Raw genomic sequence first — 27996 nt, 5'->3', positions numbered from 1 at the left:
AAAGATATAACATCCCCATATTGGGGCTCAACACACCTGCTCTTCTTTTCAATCTAGCAATAAACCAGATAGATGTATTTAATATGTGCTTATTTAATATGTCCAGCACCATAGGGACTTTCAGAGGAGGATATTGCAAGTCCTGCCACTGAGATACCTCGAATTTAGTTGGGGCTATTAGATTCAGACATCTGGAATAATCTGAGAACAATGCAATAATCTGAGTATAGAAATGAGGTGTCGAGGCCGGGTGCGTTGGTTCACGCCTGCAATCCCCGGATTTGGGGAGGCCGAGGCGGGTGGATCACCGGAGGTCAGGAGTTTGAGACCAGCCTGGCCAACATGGTGAAACCCCATCTCTACTAAAAGTATAAAAATGCGCCAGACATGGTGGCACATGCCTGTAATCCCAGCTACGCGGGAGGCTGAGGCAGGAGAATCGCTTGCACCTGTGAGGCAGAGGTTACAGTGAGTCAAGATTGTGCCACTGCACTCCAGTCTGGGTGACAGAGGCAGACTCCATCTCAAAAAAAAAAAAAAAAGAAAAAAAAAAAAAAGGAATGAGGTGTGGAAGAAATCCCAGCTGTCAAATCAGACAGACTTGGGTTCAAATTCTGTCCTGCTCGCCAGGAGCTAGATGGTCCCAGGTAAGCTGCTCATTTTCTCTGGCTTCTGTTTACTCATCTGGAAAATGCAGCTATGAAATATCCTACCAAGTGCGAAATATCCTACCGAGTGAGATTGCCATCAGAAATAGGATTTGGAAGCTTCCAGCACAGAGCCTGGTGCATAGTAGGTTCTTGAAAACTAGAGCTAATATTACTGTTTCAGGGAGAAGTGCTAGGGTGGAGTACCCAGTGACCTTCTTATCTTGGCTCATGGCTCTTCATGCTTAAAATCCTCCCATGGGTTGCATGGGAACCAAAGTCTGAATTTACCATGTCCTTCGAGGCTCCTGCTTGGGTCTTCAGACCACCACTTCCTTACTCCTTTGTTTCAGCCCCGTGTCTTGTGTCCTGAGCACATGGAGGGTGTGTGTTGGACTATGTGTAGGCTCCATTCTTCCTTGTCTAGTAGAAAGGCAGCAGGGCTGCTGTCTGTCTCATTCGTCACTGCAGCCCAGCCTGTAGCCCAGTGCTAGGCATCTAGTGGGTGCTCAGTAAGAATGAATGAATGATCGAATGAACAATTGCAGGAAGAAGCACCAGCAAGCCTGAGAAGGGAGAGTTCTGTGAAGGCAGGAGTCATCAGGGAAGGCCCTGGGGCTCCATCCTCCTCCTCGTCTGGATCACGCCTCCCCTTAGCATTGTGTGCACAGCATTGCCGGGTGCTTCTCAGTGACAGCTCTGCACCGCAGCTGGAGAGGCGGCTCAAGCCCATCCCAAACCCATTCCCCACCCTTGGAGGCTGCTCCAGGTGGGTAGTTTTTCAGCTCTCAGTAGCCTCCTTGGGCTACTCCCACACTGGCCCGGCTTCCTTCAGAGAGTCCAGCCCTCCATCTGAGAAGCCCGGGTAATCAGCTCTGCAGAGCCTGCAAGGTTTAGATGCAAAATGCGTCTGCAAGGTTTTCAAAACATTTCTTTCTGGATTGTAAATCAAGTACTTTAAGAATGGTAAACCGGCTGGGGTGCGGAGTTAATGTATGTCTTGAAAAAACACCATCATGATTTGCCTTTTAAATTTGAGAAAAGAATTCCACTTCGCTTAGTTTCATTAGAGATATTGAGATTTCCAGGGGGAAGCGCTAAGAGGAGGCTGTGGTAGGTGTTAGCTCCTTCCTTGGAAGGGCGGGGAATGGTGAATGGCTTAGGGCTCAACTTTCATCTATTTGGCTGAAGGGCAATTTCCGTGTTTAAAAAAGGTAGCCGCTGCTTCTCTTAGTATCTCCAGCGGGACCCCATTCACTTCTGCCTGTGTCAGGCTCCCATTATTCATGTGGCTCAAGGGCCACAAAGATGCTTGATTGCAGCAGGTTCAAACGAAGCCTTGCTGGCTGCTGCCATTTCACCATGAACTAGGCTCAGCTCACGTGCGGTTCACCTCAACTGCCAAAGGTCACTCCTATCCCAGTCTTCTACAGGATCATGGAAGGGAAGTGGACCGTCCAATCTACACATTGAAAAGGGAAGCGGGCGTGGTGGCTCATTCCTGTAATCCCAGCACTTTGAGAGGCCGAGGTGGGTGGATTACTTGAGGTCAGGAGTTTGAGACCAGCCTGACCAACATGGCGAAACCCCGTCTCTACTAAAAATACAAAATTAGCCAGGCACGGTGGCGCACACCAGTACTACTGGTGGCGCAACTACTCAGTAGGCTGAGGCAGGAGAATCACTTGAACCTGGGAGGCGGAGGTTGCAGTGAGCCAAGATCACACCACTGCACTCCAGCCTAGGCAACAGAATGAGTCTCTGCATTAAAAAAAAAAAAAAAAAAAAAAAAGAAGAAGAAGAAGAAGAAGAAGAAAAGAGAGAATCTGGAGAAGAAAAAGAAAAGAGAGAATCTAGAGCTAGGCTTCCTGGATTTGAAAGAACGTGAACCTCCTGTGTAACCTTGAGATAGTCAGCTGTGACTCGATTTCTTCATCTGTGAAATGGGAGTTGCAGGGTTAACAAATTGTATGTCGAGTTCTTAGAAAAGTGTGTTGCCAACAGTGAATGGTCTGTAAATCTAAGTTTTGGAAGGAGGACTCTTTGGAAAGGCAAGATGGGGTCTCTGCCATGTCTGTCCCTGCAGCAGCCTGGGCACGGGGCATTGCACACAGTAGGTGCCGCTTTGTCGAGCACGCTTGCTTCACTTGTAAATTGAGGGGCTGAGACAAAAATGTCCTTAAGGGTTCCTTCCAGCCCATAGGAAGAGATCCTAGGATTCCCTGACAGCCTTCATTTCCTGTTGCTTGTTTTTTGGCAGAAGGACTCCTTGCTGGGGAAAGCGGAAGTATCTTCCATTCTCATACCCACTTTGCAAGTGTACGAGACTCTCCCTATGTAGATTGTCAGTCTACGTTTGGGGAGGTCTGCTCACCTTCCCTGCTCTCTGGTTCTGTGGGATGTGAATGCATTCTGTTCAGCTCCAGGCAGCCAGGGCTTTCTTAAACATGTGTATGAGGTGGCTTCTGAACTAGACTCTATGTGAGACAGAAAATGTTCACCCATGCTGGGTGTGGTTGCCCCTGCCTGTAATCCCACACTTTGGGAGGCCAAGGCAGGGGGATCGCTTGAGGCCAGGAGCTCTAGACCAGCCTGGTCAACACAGTGAGACTCCTCTGTCTCTATGAAAAAATTAAAAAGTTAGCCGGGCATGGTGGCCTGCCCCTGTAGTCCTGGCTACTTCGGGGGCCAAGATGGGAGGATTGCTTGAGCCCAGGAGTTGGAGGCCACAGTAATCTATGATCATACCACCGCACTCCAGCCAGAGCGAGAAGTTGTCTCAAATAAAAGAAAAGAAAAGGAAAAAAAAAAAAAAGTGCTCATCCTCAAAGAACCTCTCAGTTTTGTCATCTGTAAAATGGGCTGGTAATAGAACTGAACTCCTAGGTCGTCACAAGGACTCATGGGCCACACACATGCTGAGAACAGTGCCTGACATGAAGCCAGTTGTCAAGCAGTGTTATTTGTTGTTATTTGTGATTCAGAGGAGGGTAAGCTCATGTTCTGCTGGGCTGCTCAGAAGAATCTTTGCTCATTCCTTAAATGTTTAGACTTTAAAGGGACTTTGCTTTTGGTCCCAGTGAGGCCAGAGGCTCGTGGCTGCCTCTGCTCTCAGGATCTCTCTGGGGACGCCACTTAGTCTTCCCAAGGCTGTAGCAGTGATTGGGCACATTGAGCACGCGGGAGAGCTTGGCTTCTTGATCCTGGGTGACAGGTAGGCTAGAGGCAAGATTCCAGGGATGAGGAAAAGACTTAAGAGAGCCCTGTTCCCAGGGGAAGGGATGTTTTTGCAGTCTCACTTAAAGGGAAGACTTGACTCATATGTTTACTACTCTTTCATCCTTGATGATGAACAAATAAAGCTAACCTTTACTGAGCACTTTATTTGCCAGGCCCTGTGCTGAGTGCATTGCCGGTGTCATCTTGCCGAACTCTTAGAACCATTCTATGAGATAGATGCTGTCACCTGACTTTGCCCAGAGGTAACTGAGGCCCAGGGCCCCACTGTTTGTAATTTGGGGATGATGGCAGGAAGGCAACCCATGTCTGTCTGAGCTCGAAATTATGAGCCTAGACTGCTTCCCAAGAAAGAGTAGAAATAACTGTCATTTTTTCTTGTGGCAGGTGTTCCCTTCTGCCTCTCTCAGGTAGCTGGTTTAAAAATATTTATTCGAATAGCACTGTGCTAGGCACAGGGGGAGGCAACAGAGAGTAAGATATTGCCCCAATGAGTTCACCCACCTCTTGCTTCTAGAGTGTACATCTAACCCTGGCATTTGAAGATCCTCAGTCTTTGTGGTCCACATTTACCCCTCCTTGCTGGTCCTTTTAAGGAGACTGATTTCTTGTTGTATTTTTTTTCTTCTTCTTTAATCTCTCAGAATTTTATTGCTTTCTATCAAACACATCCGTTAGGCAGCCTGGGCTTTCTCAGTATCAATTAAGACAGATACCAGCAAACCTTAGAAGCTCTCCGTGGTCCTTGAGGCAAGATAATTACCTTGTGTGATTCTTAGTAGATTTGGAAGTGAACGCTTTCTTTTATTAGCAGAAGCCATGCAGGGAGGAGGCTAATGGTCTGTTTCTCTGGTGAGCTCAAAGCCCAGCCGTGAACGTGTTTGCCTGGAAAGACAGGGCAGTGATGTGCTTGCTGCCCTGAGGAGAACCTCATTTTGCATCTTCCTCATGGTTTGTGGGTATCTGTTTTTCAGGCAGGACCAAATGGAATACTGAGGGAGGAAGCAAATGAGTGTGTGGACGTGAAGCAGGTAGTAGAGATCCTAGAGAGGAGAAAAATGAAGTGGAAGTCTCCACTTATTTGGTTGTGCAGGAAGGTCCAGGGCAGAGGGAGCATCCTTCCCCTAACAACCCTAACAGCAGGAATCATTGAGTGATCAGTGTGCACCAGGCACTATTCTAACTATTTCCCGCTTTTTCACCTTCAAACCTATATTATTATCACATTCATTTTGTAGATGAGGAAGCAGAGGCTTAGAGGAAGTCCAACCGCTCGCCCAAAGTCACAGAGCCGGGATCACAGGATGTAGGGCTGGACCGTCTGACTTCAGCGTTCGCGATTACAACCACTGTTGGAGCCGGACTTAAAGCACAGAGAAGTTGCCTCCGTGCTTGGGAAAATAGCAGTATGAAGAACTTAATTTCATGATCCCAGTCGCTCTATGTCTTACTCATTTATTTCCTCCCAGCGCCTAGTTCAGTGCCTGGCACGCAGTCAGAATGCAATAAATATTTGTCAAATGGCTGTGGACTATTATGAGTCTGGGTATGTTGGGCGACTTGACTGCTGGTTCCATCACTGCCACAACTTAAGCTGTGTGACCTTGGGCAAGACATGTCCCTCCATGGCTTCAGCTAACTTATCTGTAAGATGAGCGCTCCGGGCCAGATTTTTGTTTTAGAATTTCTTATCCATTCAACAGATATTTATTTATTTATTTATTTATTTATTTATTTATTGAGATGGAGTCTGGCTCTGTCGCCCAGGTGGGAGTGCAGTGGTGTGATCTTGGCTCATTGCAACCTCCACCTCCCGGGTTCAAGCAATTCTCCTGCCTCAGCCTCCCGAGTAGCTGGGACTACAGGTGTGCACCACCACACCTAGCTGACTTTTGTATTTTTTAGTAGAGACGGGGCACAGGCTGGTCTCGAACTCCTAACCTCAGGTGATCCACCTGCCTCAGCCTCCTAATGTGCTGGGGTTATGGTCACGAACCACCACACCCGGCCATTTAACAGATATTTATTGATTACGTTCTTTGTGTGAGATACCACTCTAGATGGTAGGGAGACAGCCATCGTGAGACAGATGATGTTTCTGCTCCCTTCCTTGCAGCTTACATTCAAGCCCCTTCTAAAAACTGCATTTTATGAATCTTCATGCCTTGCACCAAAATTGTTTCAAAGTGGCAGTTGCTGGATTCTCTTCTGTTTGTCTTCCTCTACTAAAAGGCAAGCTCCACCAGGCCAGGGGTTTTCATCAGTTTTGCCTACTGATGTACCCCAAGTGCCTAGAACAGTGCTTGGCAAGTAAATATTGCTGATACGCATGCATGAATGATTGCAGTATCTCCTCTGCTAATGAGATCTCAGGATATAAAAATTCTAGGGCTGAAGCCTAAGAAAAAAATTAAGGAGCAAAAATCCAATTGTCCGGGAAAAAAAATCCCATTTTCCAGGAAAAACACTGCCTTTATAAAGGCAAGAACAGTTAAGATTGGGATGGTTTGTTATTATTCCTGCTAGTTGAGGGATTGGGGAGTCAGGCAGGATTCCTTACTTTTTCATCTGGTGATGCTTTTTGCAAACCGCAGAGAAAACAAAACAAAAACAAAAACTCTTCCTTTCCCCCAACCCCTCTGCTTCAAGCAGAAAAAGCACTTGCTTCTTAAAACAGCTCATGAAGGAAAAAATTATAATGAATATTTTGTATTTCTCTGGTGGCGGCACAGTCTGAATTCCATTCAGCCCCACAGTGAGTTCTAATTTTATGAAATGTTTGGATTAGCCACCAATTTTCCGGTGGAATTTAGGAGGCTTGTAATCGTGCTTACGCTTGAAGCGAAGAAATCTCATAAAATCCTTGCAGTGTCTCGGGCCCAGTGGGACGTTGTAGCCAAGGACAAAATGACCATCAGCAGAATGACGGGAGGAAAGAGATCTCTTTGGCAGCTGTGGCCTGGCTTTGCAGATGATGGTGTGATCCTGAGCTGCAGTCTCTGGGGCTTGGCTGGGCTGCATACCATTTTCAACTGCTCATGGGCTGTAAAAATTCCAGCCCAAGCACAATGCCTCGTACCTGACCTTGTTCTTTCAATTCCCAGAGCCAGAGAACATTAGGGCATCTGGTAATTGGGTGAGAGGCATTTGATATAGCACATGGTGCTCTGTCTTCCCCTCCTTATAGCTCATATTGCCTTGTGTTGTAATTTCCAGCTCACATATCTGCCTCTTTGCCTCTTGACCTACACTGTCTGATAGGGGCACATATGGCTATTAAAGTTAAAATTAATTGTAATTAAATTAAATAAAACATTCAGTTCCTCGGTGGCACCAGGCACATTTTAAGTGCCCAGTAGCCCCATGTGGCTAGTGGCTATCATGAGATGTTGCAGAATAGATCATTTCCATTATCATAGAAAGTTCTGCTGGGCAGGACTAGTGCTGCTCTAGACACTGGGTTGAATGAGGACGTGGCACACACTTGGCCCCTTACCTTGCTTTATTAGCTCCACAGCACGCATTATGATCTATAAAGTATTATATTTCTGAGCAACCTCGTTCATCACATTTGTTGTATCTCCAGTGTCTAGAACAGTTTCTGGTATGCACTAAGCACCCAGTAACGATTTTTAGAATGAATGAAATTACCTGAATCAGCATTGCTTTGCATGAGCCTCACACATAATGGGCCTGCAAACAAATGGAACATATACTTGTAGAGTTGAAACCATGGAGTGGATTCATCTGATATTTGTCGAGCGTGGACTACAGGCTGGGTGCTATGCGAGGCTCTGGGTATATAGTGATGAGCAAACAGACATAGATGCTTTAGGTAAGGAGCTTATTCAATCCAGTGGCTCTTAAATTTTCAGGGATATGGGAATCTCCTAGGTGCACCTGTTAAAATATGCCATCCTTGTCACTGACCTCAGAGAGTCTGATTCTGATTCAACAGGGTTGGGGTGGGACTTAGGGACACCTGAGTATCTTCTGCATTTTAACGAAGCAACTCAAGTGAATGTGATGGGGGAAGTCCATATGTTATTTTGAGAACACAGCTCTGGACAACGGGAAGCTAGCTGCTGTATTCATTTGGGGATACACCACACCATTTTCTGTAGTCTATACCTTCTCTTGTGATAAATGGAGGGCTCCTATTTGGACCTGAAACTTGAGGTCTCTTTCTTGTTATCCAATCATGGAGTAATAATAGTGGCAAACAATTACATAGCAGCAATTACTTGCCAGGCAGTAGTCTAAGCATGTCAGTCACTGACCTGAATTCATCCCCATGGTAACCCTAAGAGGTGAACACCATTATCATCCCCATTTTTCAGGTGGATAAACAGGCACAGAAAATTAAGTCACTTGCCCATGTTTATACTCCTTGTAAGATCTGAAAATCCTGAACTGCTGTGATACTGCTGCTCGTGGCCACTGGACTTGGGGCAGCTGCCTCCTGAATGCCCAGTGTGCCTTTTTATCCTTTTCTGCTAGTTGCTTGGAATCAAAGTTCTGGTATACTTATGAAATGCCTGTTTAGGGGATTACCACGTGTGGATGTTATGAGCACTCTTGGTCTACAAATGTCTACCTCTGCCCCCAAGGAGCTTAACTATTCAATGGACATTCCCTTGGGCCTACTGTGCAGCAGCCCTGTGTCGTACACCCAGGCATAAGACTTCACCTGGTCTGATGGAGGAGGCAGAAGCACAGGCAAAGAGTTTCTGAGAAAGTGTCACACACAAGATAGATTTTCTTCTAGACAGGAAAAGCAAAGCAAATCTTTAAGATTGGATTTTCCTCACTTTTGCTGCTTGTGACTCAGGTTTTACATAGTTTTGCTGTTTCACCCAATAGGGGTGTGTGTGTGTGTGTGTGTGTGCTTTGTGTGTGTGCTTTGTGTGTGTAGGGATCCACCACCCCATTCTGTCCGCAGTTTTGTTCATACCTGCTTTTCAGGAAGGATGTACCTCCCTCCCCACCCCCACTTTTTTTCCCCAAGACAGGGTCTCGCTCTGTACCCCAGGCTGGAATGCAGTGGAAAATCTGGGCTCACTATAACCTCTGCCTCCCAGGTTCAAGTGATTCCAGTGCCTCAGCCACTCAAGTAGCTGGGATTAGAGGCACCTGCCACCACGCCTGGCTAATATTTGTATTTTTAGTAGAGATGGGGTTTTACCATGTTGGCCAGGCTGGTCTTGAATGCCTGACCTCAAGTGATCTGCTGGCCTTGGCTTCCCAAAGTGCTGAGATTACAGGTGTGGGCTACCATGCCCAGCCTCCCACCCTTTTTGAACCACTTAGAAAGGCAAGAGACCCCTTAGAACTGAGAGCTGCTTAGAACTCCTATCCCACATGGGAATACCTTGAAAAGAGAAGCATGAAATGAGGAGGGGTTAACATTTAGAAACCACCTTGTGCGTGCCTTCTGCAAGGTACACTAGATGAGGCAGTTTACATACGTTATCTTGTACGATTTTCACAGCAACACTGTGATGGGGAGTGATGATCGTCCTCACTTTAGGGTTAAAAGAAACCGATGCTCAGACAGAGTGGCTGATCTGCTCAAGAAAGCAAGACAGCATTGGAGTTAAAAACTCGGGTCTACCTGACCCCACTGTGGGTTCTTTCCACTATGCGGCTGCTAGTTCTCAGGCCCAGCTGAGCATGAGAATCACCTGGGATCTTTTCAAAACACTGACGTCTGGACTTTTCCCCAGGCTAACCAAAGGAGGCTGTCTGGGGAAGGAACCCGAGTAACAGTGACCTACCTGTAGGTCACTGTAATGCACTGCTAGGGCTGAGAGCCACTGGCTAGAGCGTGCTGACAGCAGAGGTTCAAGGGTCTGCTCTCCTGAAGGTGTCCCCATCCATGCCTGGTCAAGCTGGAACCTTGCTCACAGGAAGGTGAGCCCCCTCCTCCATCCTCACCCCTGTGGGACTGGTGTGTCCGAAGCCATTGCACTGGACCTGGGCCGAGACCTCTTGCTATCTTGCATCATAGGCTGCCTGTAAATCAGCAGCTGGCTTGTTTTCTTTTAGGCCCCAGTTGTAGTGACCTTTGACTGTCTGTTTATTTCAGGGAAATAATTCCATCCTGCGAAATCAATTCCCTGGGGGCTACAGAAGTACATTTGGAGGGACTTCTGTTAGTGGGGTGACCTGAAATGGCTTCTCAGAAGAGACGACAGCTGCTGTTTTTCTCCCAGCCCCCTTCTCACTTTGCCCCCGACATTATTCTCTGAGTCTCAGATTTTGAAGTTCTCATTGTGGTGTTTGTATTTGAACACACCTCTGCATAAGGTCTATTTGTTATTATTATACTAATAAAGATGATAAGAACAGCCAGTGTTTTTGGAGCATATACTGGATGTTGGGCACAATATTGGGCATTTTCTGTATGCCATCTCACATCACTTTGCCTTTTCTTGGCAATGATGAGGGCAAATCTAAGTCTGAAATTGGACTTCTTATCCTTAGCAGAGGGCCAGTTGCAGTGGTGCTGTAAGTTTCTGGTCGTGTTGGAGGCCATGGTCTGTAGAGACTGCCGTACTGGAAGCGGTAGACTTGGCTGAGATGAGGGTGGGTAGTTGGCTCATTGTGTGGACTGGTGTGGGAAGAGCGGAGAGTCGCCCAACAGCCCCTAGTGTTCAGCCTGCCGTGAGCCTCAGTCAATGGAATGGAGAACGCTGGTTAATTGGATGCTTTGGTTAAGTGGAAATACTAATAAGTTATAATAGAATGCTCTAAATATATATTTTTTCCAGACAATTGAAGCTCACCCATTTAAGAGCCAATCCTCTTAAACATTGCAGGCATTTCTTTAGGAACTCTTTCTCATCGGGATGCACACTTTCTTGCCTTCTTAAAACAAAGCTCCTTGAAGGTAATTAAAACCTTTTCTTGATGAGTTTGAGAAAATTCTCCTCGATGGTCCTCTGTACTGTGTTTTGGAGTTCTCATGTCTACTATTTATAGTTTGTGTCTGTCATCTCCCTCATTAACTTTCATTCCTCTTTGTGACCTTTTTAAAAAATAAAATTCTTCTTTTCCCTTAGTGAAAATAGTGCATGCTCAATACTGAAAACTCACCAGATACAGAAAAGTTAAAGATTAAGGGGAAAGTGAGTTGTCATGTCTTGCTTCTGTCAGTGAGGCTTTGTCTCTCAGCTTTCTAATTCCATTTTTTCCAGCTTCCCTACAGATTTTCTGTGACTAAGCTTTCCTCGTAATTGTGTTAGTGGGAAAGCTATGGGTGACCATCTCCAGGGGCTCTGTGCATGGAATCCATGCCTTTTCTTTGAGTGGCGTTTCTAAGGGCTTATTTCCCTTCCCCAAAGTCTTCAGGGCTGAATAGCGCTCCAGGCATGATGTTGTGTTTTCTGGGTAACAGGATGAGCTGCCTTGGGGTAAATAGGACTGGTTGGGGTCACTCAGTTAGGATGTGGCTGAACTGGGTCTCTTGACTCAAGGTCAAGTGCATTTCCTATTTTGCTACCTCTTACTTGTGTTTTACACTACAGGTTAAGGGATAGTGGTTTTGGCATAAAGAAGCTCTTGCTATATTTGGATAATTAAAACCAGGAAAAACCTACCTGTATCTCAATCATCTATGTTGCTCAGGTGACAGATTTTTGGATTTCTTTTTTGAGGCAGTAAGAAGTAGAATTTAGTCCCCTCGTTAGCATGCGAGACCCAGTCTCTGTTGGAACATCAGTCTTAGATTAATACTGAGATGGAATCAGAAACACACTTGAAAGCAACTTACATTATTATCCTTACATAGCTTACATTTTATGACCTGCTTAAAGATGCAAGGAGCATAAATCTTGGGAAGGACGGTCTTATTTACTTGTTCGTCTTTTCCACAGATGGGATGCTCACATTAGAGCCGGGCTGGCTTCAGATGTCTGCTCCAGGATATTTTAGCTGAACTGTATGAGTCCATTAAACAAATGTAAAAGTTTTTGGGAAAGAAGAGCAGTGTCTCAAACCAAATGTTTTACATGGAGAACATCTGGGGAATATTGGTATTTGTGTGTACAGTACATCAGAAAGCAGCTTGGCGGGGTTCCGCAGGGATGTTTCTGGCCTGTGGTTGCTGGATTTGACAGTTTTGTTGTAAGGGAATGGTTCTTATAAAGTATTGCCATCAAAGCAACGCTTGATCCAGGAAGGAGTGTCCTTGCTTAGCCGCACATTCAAATTGTTCTGATTAGCTCTCTGACCAGACCTTCCATGACATTTGAGCAATCCGCTATCTGAGCTAGTTTCCCCCCCAAGGCTTTACACTCCAGAGAAAGGAAGCATCTCAATGCCAGGGCTAAGAGTGTTTTCTTCCTTAGCACACATTTCCATAGATTTGACAAATATGGAAACAGGTGTGGTCCAGTGGAAGCAGCATTGGCCATCGGATCTAAGTACCTGGGTTGAAACTTGGGTGGGGCCTTCATGACCTGTGGAAACTTGGGGAGTTCTTTTCGGTTTCTGTTTTCCTCTCCTGCAAAATTTCTAGCCTGTCTTATGGGGTGGTGGTGGGGGGAATAAAAGAAAGTGGGATGACATCGTATCTACAAGTGGGAGGTCATTCATGCAACATGGCATTGCCTCCGTGGATCTGTGGTCTTAGCCGCAAGTACAGAGGCCACTTGGACCAGAGTGGAATCTGGGTAGATTGCCCGACTTCAGCAACTTGTAGATATTGGGCCAAGTTGGTGGTAGTGGGTGGATGTGTAAGAAAGGAATAATTCTTATACAAATTAAGACTTACGATAGTCATCGTTTTTGTTAAAATTAAGCTCAACAAATATTTATTGGAATTCCACTACTATAGAGCCAGATCCTTTCCTAGATATTGAGGACACAGAGGGGAACACGGCAGTTCCTGGCTTGCAGTCTCTGCTTGCTATGTCTGGGGCATTGACAATTAATGACCTTCCCTTTTGTTAGGCTGTCATTATGTAGCATGGACAGTGATAGGTAAATATTTTGTAGGTGTGAACATTTTTTTTTTTTTTTTTTTTTTGAGATGGAGTCTTGCTCTGTCGCCCAGGCTGGAGTGCAGTGGCGCGATCTCGGCTCACTGCAAGCTCCGCCTCCCGGGTTCACGCCATTCTCCTGCCTCAGCCTCCCGAGTAGCTGGGACTACAGGCGCCCACAACCGCGCCCGGCTAATTTTTTTTTTGTATTTTTAGTAGAGACGGGGTTTCACCATGGTCTCGATCTCCTGACCTTGTGATCCGCCCGCCTCGGCCTCCCAAAGTGCTGGGATTACAGGCGTGAGCCACCGCGCCCGGCCGGTGTGAACATTTTTTGGCAGAGAATGCGGCTGCACTTCCTGCACCTTTGTGCAAAGTAGTTGCACATTATCCTTAATGAATCCCTCCCCCGAAACGGGACAAAGCTCCACAATAATTTAATATTGCATTTTGTGGTGTTTGAGGAAGTTATTATAAAAATGACATCTACGTGGGTCCTGAAGACTGCATTTCAACTAGCACTGGTCAAGTGAAATAGGCCCACTTTATGGAGGAGATGACTGAGTGTAAGGCACGCAGTACGAGAAAGAGGCAGCAGCGACAATGCCTTGGCTCTTTCTGGAAACAGGAAAATCAATAGCTGAGCAAAGTGAGACTCGGTTTTCTGGTTTGAATTGATTCTTATTTAGGAGCGTGAGAAAGACACAGGGATAGAAATGAGGGAGCCATGCATGCAATGACTTCTCAGGAGGCCCCATCTCTGTGTATACACATCATGTGCCTGTGGGCTCCCAAAAGAACACTTTGCTGGGACGGTTCTTGAAACCTTAGAAAGAGCATCTCCAGGGCCAGCTCTAGAGTCGTATGCCTGCCTGTTGGCATGGGAGAGGGTGAAGTATCTTGGTCTCTTTCGAAAGGCATCTGGGAGGTAGGGATAGTCCCCACAGTGAAGTCAGGGTGTTCCTACCAAAAGGAGGGTGAATAGGGGCTGGGTGGGGAGGACCCCCTGTGACTACTGGCCTCTCCCATTGGATGGTAGGCAACTTGAAGGGTAGGTCTAGGTCATGTTCTCTAGGACTGGATCAATGCCTTATCCAGAACAGATTTTCCAAAATTGCTTGCTGTGGAGTTGACTCATTCCCACATCGTTTTAGGGACATGCCTCCCAGCCCCTCCCATACAATTCTGCCTTTTGCCCACCTGGTCCCACAGAAAGCAGCAGGAACACTGATTGATAGGTGTGCTTTTGAAGATGGAAGTGGTTTAAATATTAGCTAACAAAAGGACTTCTGGTGGAGACAAGGCAGTGTGGCCTTGATGGGGCCTTCATGTCCAGAGGTTCTGATTCAGCTCGTATTTATGTAACACCAGAGGGGTTGGGGATGATAGTAATGTGCCAGGCACTGTGCTGATTGCTTTGTCAGTGTGCTTCAGAGGTTAAGAGTATGGTCTTTCGGCATATGGAGACCCAGATCTCCTATTTATTTATGTGCCTTAGGGCATGTTACTTAACTTCCCTCAGACTCAGGTTATATTCATTGAGAAGGCAGAAATAATAATGTTTTTGTAAGAATTTAATGAGTGAGAGGTTGAGAGGCTTAACAGAAAGGTACTGAGGGCCTGGCACATAGTGAGGGCTTGATAACTGGTAGTTGTTATGATTGCTAGCTGTGATTGTGAATCACCCCCAACCCCTCTGGAGTGGGCACTGTTATTATCTCCATTTGGAAGATGAGGACGTTCAGGCTCAGTGATTTTGGGACAAGAAGGGATTCCACATTTGAAAGGTGAGCAAGTAAAAGAAGGCTCAGGGGCAGGTGGCTGGGGTTTAGGTTGACCAGAATGATCAGATGTCCCACTATGGTTTTCTGTTTGTCAAGGGTCCTTCTTAATACTTGGGTTCCTGCTTTTTTGTATATACCATACATTAGGTGCATGCTCGGTACGGGAGATGCCATGGTGCATAAAACAGAAATGGTTTTCGTGCAAATGAAGCACGAAATGAGCAATGGTGAGCAAGGTTATAAAAGGGGACCCATATCTGCAAAGGGGTCATTGCAGGGGATGGGCCATGCCTGCAGCAGATGGATGCAGAGGAGTTGGTCAACTGAAAATGTTAATGGCAAGGACAGGGTGTGGAGGATCCTGGCAGAGAAAATGGCAGGTGCATGTCTAGGGGCATGAGCACACTTCCCAACCCAGGGCACAACTTGGGTCTCTGAGATAACCACAGACCCCTGCCTCAGCCTCCTTGAGGGTAGGAACTGAGAGTTGAGTACTGGGCGAGGCTCATCCCCATGCTGGGATGGCAGGAAATGCTCGCTGGGGTCGAGCACACGCCTCTGAGCTCAGCCTGCGGTTTCTTGGGGCTGTGCATTTGCAATGAGCAAGAGCATCCCAGCAGGCAGGCTTGTGGAGCACTAATGAGGGAGATGACAAGCCTCCCGACGGATCTTGCAATGGGCTGGGGAGCAGGGACCAGCCTGTTAACTCTAGGAATAATGGACAATGAGAGCTTCTCTTGGAAGAAAAAGATGCTTGTGAGGAGATAATGAGAGAGGCCTCAGGGGCTCCTGAGTGCTCTCCAGAGGCTTTGGGGGACAGACGGCAGCCTGCACCGTTGCTCCCACCCTATCCAATAGGTCTTATACATCCTGATTGCTCTAAATCAGTTTTCTATACAGAAGAGATTCTGTCTGGATAAAAATAACTTCTGCAGAATCTTCTCTTTCACTTTTTTATAAAACCATTCATGATTAAAGTATGAAATAAGATAGAAAATCATGCCTCTTTTTTGCTTGTTATATTTTACCATATTAAGAAATGAAGAAAAGTTTTTTTGGTTCTGCTCACCTGGATCAGCTGAACTCAACTGACTAATTTCCTTTCCCTTTGGAAAACTAATTTTGCTTCTTAGGTCTCTGTGTTCCTAGCTCATTGTCCCCAAGGTTAGGGATTCAGTAGTGGCCTGAAGTTATTTAAAAGCAATGTTTGCAATGAATTAAGAAATAATGGGATGGAAACTTCCCAAGTATGCGTATTCATGGGTGATATTAAATCAGTCTTCAGAAATTGGAGGAAGGTTTGGATAGAACTGAACTGAAAACAGCGTCTCTGGAATAGCTATGTGAAGACAGACAATAGTTGGAGGTGAAATGCACCACGCTGCAACACAAGTCATGATTTGTCAGCACCCTGAAGAGTATCTGCCACTCCCATCTGGGTTTATTAATGATGCAACAGTTCTGGGGACTTGGCTGTGACTGGGGCCAGCCTCCCATGTAAATGTTGAATTTTGTTGTGGCAGTTTCAGCCCTGCTGCTCACTGTGGCTTAGTATTTGGTTAGGAAGGACCCCTTGCTCAGAGTGTTTATCCCTCCTGGAGTGGGAATCAGGACTCTCTTGTTGCAATTCCAGTGCTACCGATAACTTCATGAACTGGGGGCCTGTATGTACTTTAACCTCCCTGGGACTCAGTTTCCCAATCTGTAACATGAGGAGATTGGCGTAGAACATTCTAAGTCCTTACAGCTCTAACATCCACTGATGATAACAGTGCTCATTTTGGCTTCTGCCATAGGTACTATTTGCCTTCTCTGCCATCCATCATATACACAATCTGCCATGTTGCTACAGCAACCTTGTGAGGTTGGTACCATCATCGTCCTCATTTGCAGGTGAGGAAACTGAGCCGGTGGCGTAATCATCCGAGTCCCTCTGCTTATAGGAGTCGCCTTGGCTGAGTTGCTGTGACTGACGATGAGCCCAAGGTGCAGATGCTGGATTTCTTAGTAGTACTAGCTTGGGTTCTTCTGAGTTTGGAGGTTGATAAATAAAAGTTGCGGAACCTTAAGCTTATCCAAGCCTTGTTATAAACAGTGTCAGAGTGATCAGATGCTACCGGTTGAGGCTGTCCAAGTTGTAAGCAACCTCAGCCCTCTGGCCCAGCCCTTTCCCTCCCTCCCCAGGGTAATTGTAACCTGGAAGAAAAACAGTTGCACTTTAGAATTCTGATTTGGTGTTGCATTTGGCTTCAGAGACGTGAAAGTCCAAAAATAAACAGCTGCTTGGCAACTCCAGTCTCAGCTAAACAGCCTGGCATTTTCAGTCTTTCTTTGAATCTGATATTGCCTGTGTTAGCGTCTCTTGTGTTACCAGAGGCTTTCTCATGCTCTGGGTTGTATGTGTAGACTGTGAAGTAACCCATCCGCACCCAGCTTCCCTGGCCTCACTTCATCCACAGGCCCACCTTGGGCTGGGACTAGGGAGATACCCGTTGGAGGCAAACTCTCCATTTACCAGGGGTGAATTAATTCAAGTCGCCGAGCCCCCTCAAGGAAGCCTGTGTTTAATTCCCCTCTGTATAAATGGAAGTTTCATTAATTTTCATCAGTCATCTAGTGTGTAACATAACTGCTTCCTGTTTAAGCTACAGAATAATAGATATCGTCAGGGCCACATTTGCCCTGCTTTAAGGTGACTGCCCTCAAACCTCAGAGTGCAGCAGAATCACCTGGGAGGTTGTAAAGAATGCTGAGACCAGGTCTGCCCCCTACCCTGGACACCGCCACCTTCATTCACTAGCTCTGGGGTGGGCCCAGGAATCTGCATTTTAGCAAAGTTTCCCTTTTCCCCCTAACCAGGGGATCGGAGGCAGGTGATCTGCTCACCACCCTTGGACAGATAGTGCTCTGGAGTCTCTGACTGTCCTTTTCAGGCTGATTTGTGGCTCACTTTTGGCATGCCCACTCAGCACGAACTTTACGGTGGCCTTTTTGCTATTTCTTTGGTTCTTGCCTGGTCAGCCACGGTTTGTATCTTATGTTTACATACCTCGACAGGGAGTGTAAATCTGCCTACTATTTCTTAGTCATTAATTCCACTTCCCTTGTGGCATCACCGCTTGCAATAATGACATTCTTAGCTCAGTCTTTGAAGGGGAGAGGTGTGGGGGTGAGCCTTAGAGACCAAGGAATGACTGTCCCTGTAGATAAAATTGTCCCAGCCCTCTGAGGCCCTCCTGAGCTGGCCCAGGCCCAGTCAAGCACCAATCTGCTTTGTTGTTTATGTTCTGAAAATAGAATGCGTTTTTCATGGCAGGAGAGAAATCGATATCATCACAGGAATCCTCATGTCTTTAATGGAGAATTTTGAGAAATAGAGGTTTGAGAACCAAGTTACAGAGGCTTAAATTTTCAGAACCTCTGATAAGATTGAAGGGCTGATGGGGGCTAGTGAGGGGATGCCACTCTTTAAAGGAAAAGCTCCTAGCTACACATGCCGTGCTCCCTGACTTCAGTGCCTCGCCTCAGAGCCTGCTGATACAACTCTTGGCTTCCAATCCATTTCCTTCTGAAATACATTCATGTAGGACATGAACCAACAGGCCAAAGAGGAAGGGAAGAAGAGGCCCATGGGCCCCAGGCAGAGCTGGCTTGGTTCCCATGGGGCCCGTTGCATCATGGCAACTTGCTGGGGGGTTGTTCTGAGTTGGCCAGGCCCCTCCGTAAAGAGCTGGGGGTCATTTAATTAGGGGCTTTGTTTGCAAGATGGGTGACATCACCGTGGTGACTGTCGTTGGGCAGAGCCTTTCTGAGTGAAAGCCACTTGGCGATCCTGGGAGCTTTGGACCGGTGTGGCCTCGGTGGGGCCGTGCCTTGCCCCACACTCTGTCCATCTCCCAGGCAGGAGCAGGAGCCCTTTACCCTAGCTTCCAGCTGGGCTTGGCTGCCCGCTCCTGCTGCAGGTGGCCTTTGGGCTCCTAGGTAAGAAGAGATCCCCTGTGCTGCCTCTGACTTCGTGCCCTGCAGCTCCTGTGGAACGTGCCTGGGTATGAGATCACACCTTGTGAATGGCAGGGAAGTTGCCAGCTCGTGTTGCTGGGATTAGGATGCAAACTTGTTCTCACTAAGCGATGCTAATGCCATATTTATGACTGTGTTTCTTCCCTGCTGCTCAGCCCTCCAGTCCCTCCTTTTGGGACCTCACATATGACCCTGTAAAACTGCATCTGCTTGGAGGGGGGTCCATCTCACTAGGTTTAGGGACCCTTTCTGATCCTACAGGAGATTCTGTTCCCTGTGATGTTTTCTCTTCATCCCGACTTTATTCATAGCCTTAAAAGTCAGCAGCCTCTGGGCTTAAATTCTAGCTCCACTTTTTTTTTTTTTTTAAACAAACTATGTAACTTTGGGAAATATTTATCTTTCCTGGCTTCAATGTTCTCATCTGCAAAATGGGATTGTAGGTAGGCTTCAATGAGAAAGTCCACTGGCATGTGGTTAACACCTAAGGAATACTAGTTATTGTTATTATTAAGAATATTGCCATTGATTAAAAAATGTTGAGACATCAGGGTCAAAGACAAAGCACTAAGACCTGGCTTAGTGTGGTCCCTGGGGCTGGCATCACCTGGGACCTTGCTGGAAATGCAGAATCCCAGGCTGGATCCCCAGACCTATGGATTCAGAATCTGCACTTTTACAAGATGCACAGGTGACTCCTATTTGAGAGGCATTTCAAGAATACTCCTTGAAGGCCAGCTTATATCAATGAATGAGCATGCAGGGAGATGGTTGCAAAAGGAGGAGGGCAGGGATTCTCTTGGTTAGAGCCTCGACAACATACCACCTGCCCAGACTCTCTGCCACGCCCCCAAGGCTGGTCCTACACTACACAGGTATCCTCTCGATAAGACACCAGGATACCCTGGGGCTGGCCAGACATTAATTTTAACCTGCTTTTGCCACTGTGCAAATGTGGGGAGGGGGAGGATATGTGTAGGGGTGGAGGGGAGCTGAGAGACCTATGATATGATTTGCTGTGGGCTCATTACCCCTTAAATGTGGTTTATAATCACTGCCATTCAGTGAATACTGTGCGCTGGGGCCTTTACTTACCTAGTTTCCACTCCTCACAACAACCCCAAGAAACAGGATTTTCTAACCCCATTTTACAGGGGAGGAAACTGTGACCTGGGAAGTTTGGGCTTGCCTGAGGTTACCCAGCCGATGACAGTCTGAGCATGTACTCTTCCACTCTGCATCCCCCAGCCCTTCCTAGGTCACCAAGCTCTGAACACCCACAGCAGCGAATGTGGGAGAGGATGCCCAGCAGGCCGCAGAGCAGGTGGTTTTTGGTGATTATTCAAAAAAGGAAAAACCTCCAACCCTCAAGAGGAGGCTGTGCCTGTTGCATGTAATGGAATTATCTGGGCTGAGTTTGCTTCTGAAACAGGCAGGCACTACAGGGCAGGATTCACAGGTTCTCCACCAAACCTGCTGCTGCAGAAGGTTTAAACATTAAACCATAGGGTGGCCTTATTTAAAAGCAGACCGTTTTATAAGGCACACGGTGCTGTCTAGACTTGGGAACATTTATGAATGTGGCTGTACTGTGAGTCGGGCTCAAACACCTGAGTCCCCTCCTCCTTGCAGACTCTCTGACTTGTGCAGGAACAAATGGGATTTTTGGGGGTGAAGGGTGTGTGATTTCAGGCGTTTGGTCATCTCTTCCTACTGGGCCCCTTCCTTACCTCTGTGTTTCTTTGTAGATGTGAGAATTGAGGAAAACTGGAGAGGAGTTTTCCTCTGCAATGCCGGGCATGTCTGTGCATTTCTTTGGTAGCCCTGGCCATGAGGGTAATTATGTAATTACTGGTGTGAGTTTTGCTTATTGCCCGTACCCTCCCCACCCCACCTCCCACCTTGAGGGCTGGAGCAGTCGCGCTGGCTCCCTCCTGTGTAGCCTGGTACATGGTAGGTTTTCAAAAAGAACAAGTGGATGAACAGCCAAATTTCATATAGGCTGAAGTGTGAATATCTTGAGGCTGACTTTTGATTTTAAGTAGAAACATATTTGTGCCCTGTTCAGCTGAATGGTCAAAGGAGGCAGTGTGGGAGCGGGTAGAGAAATGGTCCTGGGATTGCTTTTTGGGTTCAAGGTGTTCATCCTCCTGTCTGGTTTGGACTCAGGAGCCCTGCTGATAATGGTGTGTGACCAGCTGATCTGATCTTCCTGATTTCAGGTGAGGTTGCAATGTGAAGACCCAGGATGGAGATGCTCTTGTCCTTTATGTACTTTGGAAACATGTCCCTAAGACCTCCAGTGACTGTCCCTTGAGGAGCCAGGAGAAATTCAAGTTTGCTCTGAAAAAGAAAGGAAGAAAGGAAGTTTGTACTTATAGAACACTCACTCTGGGTTAAAAAAGACTGACACTTATTGAGCAGTGACCCCCTGGCCCAGGCGTATTCTTGAGCACCTGACATGTAATCCTCACCAGGACCTCTGAGGCAGGTACTATTATTTCTCTACTAGATGAATGAGAAAACTGGTACACAGAGAGGTTATGTAACCTGCCCAGGGTCACACAGCTAGAGAGTGGCTTTAGCCTGGACTTAAAGCCGTGTTCCTAAGCATTATGCAATACTGTCTGTGCACTGGCTCAGTGTATCCTTCAACTTCCTCAAGCAGACACTCTTACAGGAGCTGCGTTTAGAGATTTTCTTTTTCTTTTTTTTTTCTTTACAACCCTCAAACAATATGACAACCATTCTTAGCTCCCTGAGTCCTACAAAAACAGGCTGAATATGCAGCTAATAAAGCAGTTGGTGTGAGATGCTCCAGAGAAGATAAAATGGGAAGGGTATAGAGAGAGGGAGGTGGCCATAAGGGTGGCCTTATCAGCTAGAGGGGTCAGGAAGGGTCTCCCTAAGAGGGTGGTGTGAAGCTGAGGCTTGAATGAGAAAGGTGCAAAGATCCCCGGTGTGTAAAGCATTCAGCATGGTGTCTGCTCCATCTATTAAGTGGCTAATGAATGCTGGCCATTATTATTAGTAGCAGTATTGTTTTTTTGTTTTGTCATTAACTGGCTGTCAGGACCTTGGATGGGTCTGCCACCACTCTGGGAGTAGAGCTGAATGTCTTCCCTCCAGCCTTGGCAGGTGCACAGATGAAAGTGATTTCTAGCATTTGTCTCCTCCTGACTTCCTGTCACCCCTTTGAAATAGGGGAGCAGAATGCACCCTCTTTTACATTTTCAGTGGAAAACTCATTGTAGGAAAAGGGAACATTTTTGTGGAGAGACAGCCACAATGCTTATTAACATTTATGGAACCCTTTTAGTTTCCTCAGTGCTGAGCACGGCTTGATGAGAATGTGGGCACTTTCCTTTTCACACCCAGCTGAAAGCATCCCCTGGCGATTGCACCGTGGGACCCTCCGCCTCGCTGGACTGTTAGGGGGGAATCAGCAAGTGGGCTTATTTTCTTGCCCTTTAGAATGTTGCTACCCTCCTCTGACCCTGCATGGTGAAGAATTTATGCCTATTGTAACTTGACAATAGAGCCTCCTTGAGGCCAAGTTCAGCTTGCTGCATAATCAAAGGGGTGGTTTCTACCCTTGACCATCTTTAGCTTATGGAGGAATGTAGGAGTTGTTCCAGCAGCCACCCACACCCTCCACAGCCTGTGTGTGTTCACTGTCTGCTTCCTCCCAGAACAAGGTCCCAGGATTACAGCCCTTCCTCAGATAAAATAAAGCCATCCAGTCATATCTTTACATTTGACGTAAGCGAAGGGAAGTTTTGTCTTGCCATATACTGAATGGGGCTGTCGTGAGGACTTGGGGTAGCTCTGAGTCTGGCTCTCTGCTGAAAAGGGGCCTTTAAGCTGGGAGGCTCATTCATCTCCATGCAGCCTCCTTCTATCTAGCCATGGGTCCACCCACGGTCGAAGGGAGGTGGAGCCTGCCCCTGGGTTTACAGCAGGGCCTCCTGTGTTTTATATTTGTTTATCTATTTCTCTATTGCCTGTGTAGATAGATGTTAAAGAAATTCTGAATCTTCTTCCCATTATGCTTGTCTTGGCAGTATTATTTAACTGGGGTGGTTCCCACATTTTTTGCCCTAGTTCTGCTACCACTTCTCTGGTCTGAGCTTGCATCAGTTAATAACATCTACCCTCCCCTCCCTTTAGCTTCCCTCCTTTCCTCCTTTCCTTCGTGTTTCCTTCCTTTTTTATCTACCTGCCTACCTGTCTACACTAAATGTTTTCTCGAGTCTACCATATGCCAAGCATGGTGTTAAGGACTGGAGGTTAAAAAAAAGCAGTGAATAAGATCCCTACCAGTGTAGAGTCAAGTAAAGACACAAATGCTGACTTAATCACAACTGGGGTAAGGAGACTGCAAAGGAGAAATCCAGGGAGCTGCTAGTCAGACATAACCTGTTTTTTGGGAGGTCAGCACATAGCGAAAACAGTCATAACAGCTACCCAGTTCTTGTTGAGTCATAGACGAACTGATGTATTTTAGAAATGTTTCCGTTTGTAGTGCTTGGTGGAGAGCTGGTGCAAGTCAGAAGTAGCACGTGCTCCCAAAAGTGAATATATCCCTGCTGAGGCTGGCTGGGGTTGACTGTGTGATAGGCAAGGTGTAGCCATGGGTTGCTGATAACGAGGACTTTCTTTGCTCCAGATAACTCTATGCCCTTATAATCCAGAAGGATGGTTTAGCTGCCTTTCCCCTAGGAAAGTTTACCTGACCTCCACTGGTGAGAGTCGAGGTCACAAGAGGACCAGCCTGGAAGGGAACTGGGCAGGCTTTCTGATCCGGCAGCACATTGATTGGTGGGCGTCTTTGTTACCCGTGGATGCTCCTTCCTCAAGTAGTTTTTGGCCCGCTTAGAGCCAATCTGATTAAGTTACCAACCAGCTTGTTTATGAGCAAAGATGAATCCATTGGCAAACACGCTTTTCCTTATTAGGTTCCTGTTGTCATTCATTGCCTTTTTCTTGGTGTGTTTCTTTTGAGTAATTGCTCTGTGTGTTGGCCCTAGCAGGTCTCTGCAGTTTGGATTTACAACTTTGGCACTGAGCTTTGGGAATTGACAGGGGTCAGGCAGGGAGATGAGCTGTCACTCGCTTTGTTTTACCCTGATTTGTCTCCAGAAGAGCCCTCTAGTCATACCATGTGCTATTGAAGGTGCCTTGAGCAAGAGGAAGGATGTAGGAAGGAATTCGCTTCTGAGCCCTTGCGTAAACACAGCATAGCCTGGAGTCTTAAAAACCAAGGCTTGAGGCAGAGCTGGCCTTGAGGTTGGCCAGGCAGTAATGATTCTTTATAGCCACTGCTGTGGCAGCTGCACAGTGGAGCTGAGTGGTAACCAGTTTCACCTAACCATGTTTAATCATCAATACCCTGTAAACTGAACTTGCCTTTTTTCTTTTTTCAAAGCATCAGGGTTCCTCGAGTAAATGACTCTGGCCGTGTTAAGCAGCCTCTGCTTTATGAAAAAAACAAAAACGAAACAAAACAAGAACAAAACCAAAAACCACCATCACAAATCCCAGGCTGTTAAAACCTGATGTTTTCTGTTGCCGGGAGAAGAATGTTTTTGCTATATATGAAAGACATGACAGGGGGCTTTTCCAGGCTTTGTTTTGGTTATTGTCGGTTCTGCCAACAAGTAACATCTGTATTTATTTTCCAAACTCCCCCAATGGCTGATTTGCATCTGTTTAGTTCTCTGAATAACATTTCATTTCCTGACTTTATAGGTTGCTATAAAATCCATTCGTAAGGACAAAATTAAGGATGAACAAGACATGGTTCACATCAGACGAGAGATTGAGATCATGTCATCTCTCAACCATCCTCATATCATCAGTATTTATGAAGGTCAGTGATTTTTTTTTTTTCACCCCCGTATCAGTTACCATTTCTCATACCATGGGGCCTGCCAAGACTTTGAGATAATTGCCCTTCTGGGCAGAAGCCAAGTATTTTTCCTCATGATGCAAAAATAGTCCGGTGTTATCTCTTACTTGGTTACCTTGAACACAACCAGACACATGAGTGCAGCTCATTTTGGTCATAAAATATCTCTGGCAGATGCCTTATTCTGTCTTCTGAATTCCTTGGCAGTTGCTAAGCAACCCACCTTATTGAAAGGCAGTCTGTGAGACAGCCCTGGTTTCTGAAAAATGACAGTTTGCTGGGTGACCAAATAACAGTGGATACGTTGTAAATGTCATTCCCCAAAGTCAGTCGCTTTGCCGGTGGTATGGAGTTATTCAAAGTTAGGTTCTTTGAGTTAGAAATTAACCCTGAGCAGGTCCAGTAAGCACCAAGAAAGAGGGTTGGTGCAGCAGATGCCTTTAAAATGGAGCCCAAATTGTGTTGGTGTTTGCCAAAGAGCAGGGTGGGGAAAAGCTTATACAAATGCTCAGGCTTCAATTCAACTCTTTGGTCCTTCATGAGAAGAAATGGAGAGAATAAACCGCCTACAGACTATCATTTATTTTTTAAGACCCTGTAAATAAATTACACAGCAGTATGTGTTTATTGTAGAAATGATTGAAATAGAAATGTTAAAATTAAAAAATAATTTTTGTCCTAACTCCCAATTTGGTAAATAGCTTTCTTTCCATAGCTCTGTTTTTATCTATTTCTCTATGTCTATTTGTGGGTTTTGTCCAGTTAGATCATGCTATTTAAACTATTTTTTAGCTTGATTATTTTTTCATTTGTTGTCTCATGCATCTTTTCTGTATCAATAAATATTCCCCTGTAAAGACCTTTGAAAAGGTTTTATAGCATTCTGTTTATGGACATACCATAATTTATTGAATCTAATTTCTTTTGCCAAACACTTAAGTTGTTCCAAATTTCTGGTTATTGTAAACAGGTCTTCACAACTCTCCTTGTGCATCATTTTGACATTCATTTCTGATTATTTTCTTATGAAAATTTCCCAATTTTGGTTTTACTGAGTCAGAGTGTTTCCCTAGAATATTTAAAAATATATGACTGAGTCAGAAAAATGAACTTATTGCCAGGTGCGGTGGCTTATGCCTGTGATCCTGGCACTTTGGGAGGCTGAGGCAGGCAGATGACTTGAGGTCAGGAATTTGAGACCTGCCTGGCCAACATGGCAAAACCTGTCTCTACTAAAAATGCAAAAAGTAACCAGGCATGGTGGCGCGTACCTGTAGTCCCAGCTACTCAGGAGGCTGAGGCACGAGAATCACTTGAGCTAGGGAGATAGAGGTGGCAGTGAGCTGAGACTGTGCCACTGCACTCCAGCCTGGGTAACAGAGTGAGAGTCTGTTTAAAAAAAAAAAAAAAAAAAAAAAAAAGGAAAAATGAACTTATTTTTAATTTCTGGTCTGATTGTAAAAAGTTATCAGGTAGGACTAAAAGGAAACCAACAGTGGTGCTCCCAAAGTTTTTCTGACAGTTTTCATTTTTCATCTGGTTCCCTGATCTTTTGTTGCCATTCTTTTTTTCTGCTGCTTCTATTTTTGCCTCTTATCTAGAAGTAAATGTTGGTAATATATTTCTTTTATCCTGGTCATTTGAAGGCTCATTTTTGGAGCCCTTGGTGATAGGATTTTTAAGGGAAATTTTAATCGATTCCATCTTTTATTTATGCCACAAACACCTCTTACAGTGCTTCTCAAGCTTACAGTGCTTCCCTAGGCCAGTGGCATCAGTGTAACTTGAGATTATTAGAAATGCAGATTCTCAGGCTTCACCCAGGACCTGCTGAATCTGAAACTCTCTGGGTGGGGCTCAGCAATCTGTGTTTTAACAAGTTTGAGAACCACTAGTCTACTGAGTGTCTACTTCTTGTCAAGCACTCTGTTCAATGAGGTTAGAAATTTAAAAGCTGAATGTGATATGGACCACACACTCAAGAAGCAACATGGATCCCACACTCAGGAAGCAATACAGGTCGGACACAGTGGCTCACGCCTGTAATCCCAGCACTTTGAGAGGCCGAGGCAGGAGGATCACTTGAGGTCAGGAGTTTGAGACCAGCCTGGCCAACATGGTGAAACCCTATCTCTCCTAAAAATACAAAAATTACCTGAGTGTGGTGGCATGTGCCTGTAATCCCAGCTATTTGGAAGGCTGAGACAGGAGAATAGCTTGAACCCGGGAGGCAGAGGTTGCAGTGAGCTGAGATTGTGCCATTGCATTCCAGCCTGGGTGACCAAGTGAGACTCTGTCAAAAAAAAAAAAAAAAAGCAATACAAGACAGTGTGGAAAAAGTGCTATGTAGATGTAGTTTGTTCTCATGCTGCTATAAAGAACTGTCCAAGAGTGGGTAATTTATAAAGGAAAGAGATTTAATTGACTCAACAGTTCTGCAAGGCTGGGGAGGCCTCAGGAAACTTACAATCGTGGTGGAAGGGGAAGCAAACATGTCCTTCTTCACATGGACGGAGGAAGGATAAGTGCCAAGCAAAAGGGGGAAAAGCCCCTTATAGAATCATCAGATCTTGTGAGAACTTACTCACTATCACGAGAACAGCATGAGGGTAACTGCCCCCATGATTAAATTACCTCCCTCCGGGTCTCTCCCACAACACGTAGGGATTATGGAAACTGCAATTCAAGATGAGATTTGGGTGGGGAGACAGCCAAAGCATATCAGTAGACATGTAAGCAGTATATTTTGGTACCATGTTCTGGAAGCTTGGGGGCTGGAAGTTTTCATGGAGGTGTATGGCATTTGGGCTGGGCCTTGAAGGAATTTTTTGATGGGGGAAGAATTGGGGAAAATAGAATTCCAGGCTGATAAGATAAAATCTGAATATGCCTGGTGAATGAGGGGAAGTTTTAGAAGTTAGAAGTGAGTAGAGACACAGACACAACGTGGAAGTGAGTTTCGTTAAGCTCCATAGGCCATGGTGAAGGATTGACCTGTAGGGTGTGGACCCAGATGGTCCTGTGGCCTGTGAACACTATTGTGATTTGGGATTTCTTAGCCCAGAGTAGGAAGGCAAAGAGAGTGCGTTCCCAGCATGAAGGTTCCGGGTTCTTTATTTGAGAGGCAATGTGTGGTCGCTGGCATCCCACATGGAGAAACCCGACTTCTTTACCAGCACCATGCCCTCTATGGCCTTGGGAATCAGACAGGACTAATGGAGAACAGGAAACCATCCCTCTGCCAAAGAGAAGATCAGAGACAAATCTTAATGGAAGAATACTCAGTTACCAACGTGAAGATGGCCTCAGTAGAGCCCGGGCTGGAGGCTTTAAGGAGAAGAGAAGCCCCCAAAGCTCTTGCTTGTCACTTTAAAGATGCATAGCAGTGCGAATGGAAGTTCTTTAGGTTACTA

The 27996-nt window shown here is 46.0% G+C and overlaps 1 protein-coding gene across 1 annotated transcript in view; it reads left to right on the top strand.

Annotated features, from left to right (window-relative positions):
• Positions 1 to 27996, top strand: part of NUAK1 (NUAK family kinase 1) — a 76576-nt gene that overhangs the window by 8243 nt on the left and 40337 nt on the right. The window contains exon 2 of the mRNA XM_025403421.1: positions 24424 to 24544. Within this exon, the coding sequence (XP_025259206.1) occupies positions 24424 to 24544 (121 nt within the window). The remainder of the gene's footprint in view (positions 1 to 24423; positions 24545 to 27996) is intronic.

This window comes from Theropithecus gelada, chromosome 11 (assembly GCF_003255815.1).
Source record: "Theropithecus gelada isolate Dixy chromosome 11, Tgel_1.0, whole genome shotgun sequence".
In the NCBI taxonomy this organism is placed as follows: domain Eukaryota; kingdom Metazoa; phylum Chordata; class Mammalia; order Primates; family Cercopithecidae; genus Theropithecus; species Theropithecus gelada.
This window is presented reverse-complemented; position numbering and strand designations above follow the sequence as displayed.